Source organism: Nicotiana tabacum, chromosome 15, assembly GCF_000715075.1.
Source record: "Nicotiana tabacum cultivar K326 chromosome 15, ASM71507v2, whole genome shotgun sequence".
In the NCBI taxonomy this organism is placed as follows: Eukaryota; Viridiplantae; Streptophyta; class Magnoliopsida; order Solanales; family Solanaceae; genus Nicotiana; species Nicotiana tabacum.
This window is the reverse complement of record NC_134094.1, coordinates 115,613,028-115,622,134: the sequence shown is the minus strand read 5'-3', so window position 1 is coordinate 115,622,134 and position 9,107 is coordinate 115,613,028. Positions and strand designations below refer to the sequence as shown.

Here is a 9,107-nt window from a genome sequence, read left to right as displayed (position 1 = left end):
GCAGTTGAATTGTCCCAGAAGAAGCTTTGCTATTTATCACACCTTTATATTATTACTTCTCATTTCGCAGGCACCTGAAATATGATATTGAAACAAAGTTGTTCTCTCAATTGAAAACTCAAATGGTGAGAGGATACAAAAATATTGCATAAAGTATATAGGTTAAGTTAGAACTGTAATTTGATGTTTGATGTTCATCTCTTGATGAGTAACTTCTACTAATTTTAGTAAAGAGGAGATAAGTTGATTTTAGGAAACTTTTGCAGTTTAAAAGAACAATGCATATTTTTTCTAAAAAATTAAATTTTATTAGGACTACTTATGAGCATGTGAATATGAATGTAGGATAATCATTTTTTTCCTCATAATTTGTACTTATACAATGGAACTATAACACAAAGTTTCTTCCCGGCAACTGTGTTAAAAATTCCATACAAAGTTTAACAACTATCATTAATTCTCTCGCTTTTTTTTTACAGGTGTGGGATAATATTGGGTATGTTGTTGTTGATGATCTTTTACAGATGATTCAGATAGCAATTGAATAAAGAAGACGATTCTTATGAGAAAACAATATCAAAGTACATTATGGCATTGGGATGACTTGCCATGGGCTCATATTGTATACTCAAAACACCATTTGAGAGACCTCTGTGAAAACAATAAATTGTAGACTCCCTAGGGTTGCTTTAAGGCTTTGTGATGCAATTCACTATTCCACTGCGTTTATATTTTCATACAATAATAGTATATGCATGTTCCTTTTTGTCTATCGTATTTTTAAAGTAATATTTTTGTATGAAAATTTATATTTAATATTCTCCGCGCAACGCGCGGGTACGGATACTAGTATATAATAAAAAGAGAGGTAAAGTCACCATATTAAGCCAAGTGGCATAACCATAAGATAACAAGTGTAGATTTTTAGGACAAAGCTCCAACAAAGTTGGAGTTTTATAATTATTTAAAAATAAAAAACGAGAATAAAAAAAGAAAAAATTATCAATTCAAATTGGGGAATAGTTTCATGTTGAAGTATGCCACCAGAGTGCCATACAAAATGAGTCTTTTTCCCTTATTGTATGGATGGGAGCAACCCGACAGAACAAAATATATCAGATAGAAATTTTAAGACACCTAAAAGGGAGAAAAGGAAGATGTTGATCCTCATTAAGATTTAAGATACAAAAACTGTTCTCTAACAGTATCATCACAATTTGTTTATGATGAAGGCAAGGGAAATATCTTCACAGTACAGTCCAATTTCGAGAATATATGAGACTGAAATCCCAAAAAGAGCAGGGTGGCGTTTCTCAGACAATTCGCTCCAGCTCCCTTGCATAGCTGAGTGTTTGAGTGATAAGCTGCAGGGATGGTATCTCCTTGCAAGGCACGGAATCTTTTACTTTCTGGAAAATCACAAAGCCATTTTTGATCTCCCACTCTGGATGCTCCTGCAGAGAACAATAATAGCTGCTGTTGCTTGTAATTGATCGCTCTATGTGCAGAGAAGAGTGGCAACAGTATCGGGAAGGATTCAGACAAACACAAGAGTCAAAGGCCATCCACAAAACCGGCAGGTACACATCCAGTATCCCGGAGGCTGAGAGAGCTGGGTTCTATGAGGTACAAGGCTTTAAGGCAATGATGTCCAGTATAAGCCACATGTGGGGTTTTACTACTGGTTTGAGCCGGCAGTCCTTTAAACAAGTATCTGGCTGGTGCAGTTGCTATTTTCTGATTTTACCATCATATTCTCTGATGCTAAGCAAGACTACTAGGAATATGAGGAATATTCATACTAAGAACCTAGCACAATACAGTAGTACTAAGGTACGTCAGCACCTATCAAGAGGACTCATCTACTTTGTACCTACTTTGTCCTTGGAGCCTCTACCAGCATATCTTGCGAACAGAGCAGAGATGAAATAAAGGTGTTCTATGTGAGAGGCTCAGCAAGCTGAGAAAAAAATTCTATCTAATTCAGTGAAATATGAGAGTTTCCCATATATAGTTGAGGAGAAGGGCAAGTGACAAAAAACAAGAAGCACGGGCATTTACCCAGGCTTTGTTGGGTTACGGAGATTTGTGGTTGAGGGGCGGTCTGGAAAAGAGTAATAATAAGAGAAAGATGGTCTGGAAAGCTGGTATGGAGGACTCTTGCGAGTATTTAGCAAATGGGAATGCTGTCTGGGTGCGGGTGTGGCCCGGGAGTGAGTTTCTCAGAGATATGGTGGCGAAAAGAGGTATAAGAAACAAGATTTCAGATTTTTTTTACTATTCCGGCATCATATATAGGGCTCCAATTTGGTGAAGAATACCAAACACAACAACTCTAGGGCAAAGGGTGGTGGAGAAATTTGAGACAAATCGGAAGAGGTTGCTAAACCCTAGTTAACAATTTATCAGACAGCCTTTCGCCTTATATTATGCCATGTTCCCGCTGCTGTCAAAGTTGGAGAAATTGGGAATTAGAAGAAAATTCCTATGGATAAAGTGGAACACAATGATGCCAGTACTGGGAGTTCGAAAATTAACAGGTTGGGAGAAAGGAATTGCTAGCGGAAATGGATGATTCTCTAATATCACAATTCCAAGAGAGAGAGACTCAATTGGAAACTTGAAAGTAAAGAAAATTTGATAGTAGAGGAGTATCGTGTGTGAAAGCAGCTTATAATGTACCATCCAGCTTTGTAGACAATAGCATCCATTGGTCATGGCAGTTACAATGGGAAACTAGAATCCCCCTGAAATAGCAGGTCTGGATCAAACTTCAAGACGCTTGTTTAACACAGAACTATTTAAGCAAAATGGGTTTCATAAACAGCAGATCTCAACAGATTTGGGGTTGACGCTTACTTGATTGATTGAATAATAGATGGAAAGAAAAAGCTACCTGAAGTGCTCAGAAGAGGCAGAAACATTGTTGCTTTGGATATTCAGTTTAGGCAAAACTTGAAGACTGAAGCGGTCGACTATCAGGAGGAAGTTTATAACAATTAGTCCATGCGGACCACCATTGTATAACCATTCATCAATGGATGCCGCTTCCAAGATTGGGTAGTTTTCCCTGAGCTGGTTGCTTGAATCTATAGGCTACCTTTCCCATCTGCTTTTCTACAAGGTCTACTTTCAGACGGGACCAAGCCTTTAGGTTGTTTAAGTAGGTTTGGGCTAAGGTCAATCTAATACCAATATATTTCTATGTCCTGTACTTTATATTTTATACTAGTCAATAAAATCTGTTGAATTGTTGTTCACATTGAAAGGAGTCGAGATTGATAAGGACTATACTCCTACTTTACAGTGAGGAGATCATGGTAGAAGGATCTGACTGCTGGAGTTAAATGCAGAAAGAGGGTTAATTCTCTGTTAAGTCTTCTATAATTTTCTGCTTAGGGGAAAGTTTGACACTCTAGGGCTCCTTAGATAGCTTAGGCACCTAAGAAAGTGAATTGTTTTATATTTCTCTAGACAGCAGCACAGGAAGGAATTTTAACTGAAGAAATTTGGGAAAAGAAGATTTAACACACTAGCCGGTGTTTGCTCTCCAAACAGATGGATATGAACATCTGTTGGCGCACTATAGAATTGATTTAAGACTTTGGACCATGAAGGTTAACCTTAGAAGAACCACTTGGTTCATCAGGCAATGTGAAGAGCCTTTTATGGAACTGGAAAGGACACCGAAGTAATAAGAGAGACAAGGCATGGTAAATGATCCTGAATGCAGTGACGTGGAGAATATGGAGGGGAAAAAAAAAGAGATGAAAATTTGAAGGAATACGGTATTCTACATCCCAAACTGAAAACATTATGATGCTTTTGTGTACTTCTGGAGTACTTAAAGCTTTCTAACTTTTCTTCTTCTTGTTCTTTTCTTTTTTCTTTTTTTTTTGCTTTGAACTCAGAGCTTTCTGACTTCCACAGAAGATTGGATGTCATTTGCAGAAATATTGTTGTATAGTACTATTTGCCTTGTACATGACTTGCATATTTGTATAATAGAACTTATTTCAGAACAGAAAAAGGGAAAGAGGTAGATTTACCTCCCTAACATATTCAAGTAGTTCTTGGTCTGAGGAGAACAGCAACATCTGTCGAGCATCACTACTTGAAAGACAGTCATACGCCTTCTCACTGCATCCAGCTATCTCATCCCTAGCAGTGACAAGATGATTTACACCATTTAAATCTAAAGCTGAAATTGTCACAAGGAATTATAATTGTATACAATATGATGGATTGGCAATCAGCAGTGGAACCGAGTTTTATTGACAAAGTTGTAAATTGTCTGGCTAATAGTGAGCTTAGCAAGACAGTTCCCAAAAACAATTGAGGTTAGGTTATAATAGGTTGTCTGAAAGTTCTTGTAAGTCATTCTTCAAAGAGCACCAAAAGAGTAAGCAAAAGTAGCATCCAGTATCATCAGCCTGGTGTTCTGCCAATAGCTATAGATACTGTTGGTGATATCCGTTATTTTGCTAAAACCAATAGAACATACCTTACAGTCTTTGCTAACAGGTCCATGAAATAAACATAGGTTGCATCAGGCACGGATTGCCTCGCACTCAACACACGGTGGTAAGCCCCTTCCATGAAGGATTGCTCCAATTCCACAGCATGCTGTATACAAGGGTTGTCCAAAGCACTAGGAGAAAGCAACTCTAGTTCTGTGTGGAATTCAGCAATCCTATTCTGTACAAGGAGTCTCAAAAGATTGAGACCTAAGATTGGATATTCTTGTGCAGAAGGTGGAAGACGGCCACTGTTCCATCACAACAAAAAGAGAAGCACAAGCACAATGGTTAAATTCAAGTACATTGCAGCAACCAAGCAGACTCAACACGCCGTTCTTACAATGATAAAAACAAAGCATGTGAGAATAATACTTAACATGTTCTATTCTAAACTTTAAACCCTCAATTAGTTGGAAATGGCAATTTGAAGCTTGAAGAGAAGCACTGTAAGGTGCCAATCCAGTTGCAATTTAGCTTTGATGCAGAAAGCTTATTCTGCAACCTCATTTGACATGTATATTTGACGTGTGAACATCAGATTTGTTTCCCCTTTCTTTTTGAATATGCAGAAGAATGAATGACAGGCAGGATTAAAGAGTGACCAGCTAGTTACCGAGCATCTGTGTAATAAGGTTTCAGCTGGAAAAAGTCCCTCTCAAATGCATCCTGGTCTTCCATCTTTACAGCTAGAACAACTGCATGCTCATATATATCTCCTGTAAATGTTATGTCACTGATCGTTAATCCATTATGAGTGTGGAGAACAGGAAAACCATATACTTATACCAATTTCCAAATACATACAGCTAAAGATCTATCATTGTCACATTTGAAACCCAACAAGAATCCCAACAGATTGAGTATAACAAAATGAAAGCAACAACAACAACAACTACCCAGTGAAATCCTACTAGTGGGGTCTGGGGAGGTTAGTGTGTACGCAGACCTTACCCCTACCCCGAGGGGGTAAAGAGGTTGTTTCCGAAAGACCCTCGGCTCAAGAAGACAAAAGAAAAGAGGCAATATATCAGTACCATCAATAGAAATCATAGAACAAAGAACAGCATCACCAGAACCAGAAAATAAGTGAAAAGCAAAATAATAACCGGTAGTTAAAGCATAGCACTAAGAGGAATGAAAGAGTAGTGTGAACGCAACGTTTATAACAAAATGAAAGCATAGGTAATAAAACCATTGTGTTTCCTAGCTTTGTGAAGCTATCTGCAATGTGTTCTATAACAATGAATAACAAGGATGCTGGGATACTTAAAGCAACTATCGCAGGGAATAAGCAAAACATTGAGATTTATTTTGAAACTACCACAAAACTAAAAGCGCAAGCAAGCAAATTCTCATCTTTTTAGAGTTTCACAAAACAATGATGTCCAATTATTTTCTCACTAGCCACACCCACCAGATAGGAAAATGGTACTAAATCTACCTGATAACTGGCCTCATAGAATATAGGTCTTGTCTTCTCACAGTCACTGATTTTCTGATTTACTCTCGTCTCACACATGAAAATGTGTAAGCATCTGTATTCATCTTTAATTATTTGTTTAACAGTTCCATCTTTCAAACTTTCATATTACTTTATGTACTTCCTATCAATGTTTCAAAAGTCAGTAGAAAGCAATAAGCAGAGAACTAAAATAAAATCAGATAAAAAGAGTGGAGCATATTACTTGCAATCGTCAACTCTCGGATAGCATTAGGTGTGTTCTGAAATAGGGGAGGCAGGCTCTTGTATTCGGTCAATAGAACCTGCAACATCAAAAGAAGATAATGTTAAGAATAAAGAAAATAATTAACACTGATTTCAACCAGTCGGAAGAATTACTGCCAATGTCTAGCAAAGAGAAAAAGGAGAAACAATTCCGCACAAATGCAAGTATTGATGAGCTTGAGCATTTGGTAGTGGATTTGAAGCGATTACCTTCAGTTGGGAGAGAAATCTAGTGCAAGTTTCGAATTCGTTCCGTACAGTTGCAGCTTTGAATCGTTCGAACAGCTGTGAAATCTCTGTAAGCTTTGGATCCATGTCTATGTTCTTCCAAAAGCTTTGCTTCCCTTCGGCGCTCACAAACAAATCAACAGGAACATCAGAATTTTTGGGATTAATTGGGGGACAAAAGCCACTAGCTATTTAAAATATAGCCATTATTTGCATTGTATTTTAAAAAATAATCACTATTTCAAAAAGGGGTAAATTATGCTATATACCTATAGAAGACAAAATAATTAACCGTATCTACCCATGTTCATTTATTTTACGTTTTATACCTATGCGGCATATTTATTTTGCCCCCTCCATCCATTCTTACCTTCCCATTGTTTAGCATGAAAGCTCGTGTTCTCATAGATTCATTTATGCATATTTTTTATATCTTTTAAGTGTATCACATTTTTTCAATATTTTTCATCATCTTATCATAATAATACTAATTAAAAAATAATATAATATTTATTAAATAATATATAATATTATAAACATATATGAATTTGTAGAACACAAAAGGATATTACTATTATTATTATTTTAAAAAAGATATCCATCAATATTTATGCTCACACATTTAATAGCATATTTAGAAAGTAAATTAGCAAATACTGGTTTTTATTTCAACGTATGCCAAAAAACTTTTTTTTAAGAAATTTTATGTTTCCCCATCTCTTCTTTTCTTTATCTTTTTATCCTTTGATATAATTTATCTTCTCCCTTTTTTTGTCTTTTTCTTTTTCTTGAAAAAGTCAAAACCACCATTGAAGGACCTTGAAGCTTGAAATTCATATATTGAGTTTATAGTTGTTTTTATCCAATTGTACTTGGGTTTGTTTGAAATGTTAATTGAAGGTTGTAGCTAAACATTGAGTGAATTTTTGTGGAGATTTTGCAGTAAATTTTTTAATTTGGATTAAAGTTGAGTTGAACTAGAGAAGAAGAATTTGTATTGTATACCAAAATGATATAGTACATACCATTCTGGTATACAGTTCATTCCAACGGTATACTGTTACAGTATATTATATAATGTAACAGTATACTATTACAATTTTGTCCTTTTGAATTTTTTTTAAAATTTTAATTGAGTATTTTTCAACTTTTCAACAGAGTTCTCATGTTTTTTAAAAAAAAATTCTTCAAAATATTCAGTTTGAAATATTTGATTGGAGGTTGTGGCTAAAGTTTGATTTAATTTGATGGAAATTCTTGGGTAGATTTTTTAAATTTAGGTTAAAATTGAGTTGAACTGGCGAAGAAGACTAATTGTTACTATATACCAAATTAATATACTATATACTTTTTTGGTATATAATATTTAATTCAATAGTGTGTAATTTATTGCATTGAACTGGCGAAGAAGAATTTGTATTGTATACCAAAATGATATACTATATACCATTTTGGTATACAGTTCATCCAACGGTATACTATATAATGTAACAATATAAAGTAATAATATACTATTACAATTTGGTCCTTTTAAAATTTTTTAAAATTTTCATTGAGTTCTTTTTCAACGGAGTTCTCATATTTTTTAATTTTTCTTTAATCAAAATATTTAGTTTGAAATATTTGATTGGAGGTTGTGGCTAAAGGTTGAGCCAATTTGTTGAAAATTCTGGAGTAGGTTTTTGAAATTTAAGTTGAAATTGAATTGAACTAGCGAAGAAGACTAATTTGTATTGTAAACATACTATATATTATTTTATATATAATATTTAATTCAATACTGTATAATTAATTACGTTGAACTGGCAAATAAGAATTTGTATTGTCTACCAAAATGATATATTATATACCATTTTGGTATATTGTTTCATTCTAACGGTATACTATTTCAGTATACTATTAGCAAGCAATTGGTCCTTTTAGAATTTTTTGAATTTTTCATTGAGTTCTTTTTCCACTTTTCAACGGAGTTCTCATATATTTTTAAAAAAAATATTAAAACAAAATATTTAATCTAAAATATTTTGATTGGAGGTTGTGGGTAAAGTATGAGTCAATTTGGTGGGAATTCTGGAGTGAATTTTTGAAATTTAGGTTGAAATTGAGTTGAACAAGCGAAGAATACTAATTTATACTATATACCAAAATAACATACTATATACCATATTGGTATATAATATATAATTCAATAGTGTATAATTTATTGCAAAAATATACTATTAAAGTATATGATATAACATAACAATATAGTTAAATTTGGTATTTTTTAAATTTTTCAAAAAAAAAAAAATACGGGTCCTTTTTTAATTTTCTAACAGAGTTCTCGATATCATATACCTAGTCAGTATATGATATATAGTATGTAGGTATCATAGTATACTGCAATAATATACTTCAATTGCTACAAATATATTATTTTTGATATACCATATGGTAAATGTAAGTTATTTTCTAATAATTAAAATATAAAAAATACAAATAAACAAAAAGAACAAAAATAAAGGAGCTAAATGTGTGTGGAATTAGATTGCGAAAATAGGAAATAAAAAATGATTTGAAACAATAATAAATAAAATTAAAAAAGAAAAAAATGAGCGCAAAAAAAGAGAAGAGAAAACAGTTATAATGTAGTT

General features: G+C 33.9%; 1 protein-coding gene across 2 annotated transcripts; it reads right to left on the bottom strand.

Moving 5' to 3' along the window:
- Positions 1 to 1,143: 1,143 nt before the first annotated feature.
- Positions 1,144 to 6,645, bottom strand: LOC107762302 (26S proteasome non-ATPase regulatory subunit 8 homolog A). Of its 2 annotated transcripts, none has more exons than XM_016580646.2 (6): positions 6,457 to 6,645; positions 6,206 to 6,284; positions 5,134 to 5,236; positions 4,505 to 4,768; positions 4,050 to 4,161; positions 1,144 to 1,473 (listed from the first exon to the last, which is right to left on the bottom strand). In XM_016580646.2, exons 1-6 carry the CDS (start codon positions 6,559 to 6,561, stop codon positions 1,222 to 1,224), a joined length of 915 nt encoding a protein of 304 aa, XP_016436132.1. In that variant the 5' UTR covers positions 6,562 to 6,645; the 3' UTR covers positions 1,144 to 1,221. The 2 variants fall into 2 exon arrangements, with proteins under 2 accessions (XP_016436132.1, XP_016436133.1); XM_016580647.2 differs by having other exon boundaries at positions 1,144 to 1,454; positions 6,457 to 6,644.
- Positions 6,646 to 9,107: the final 2,462 nt, after the last annotated feature.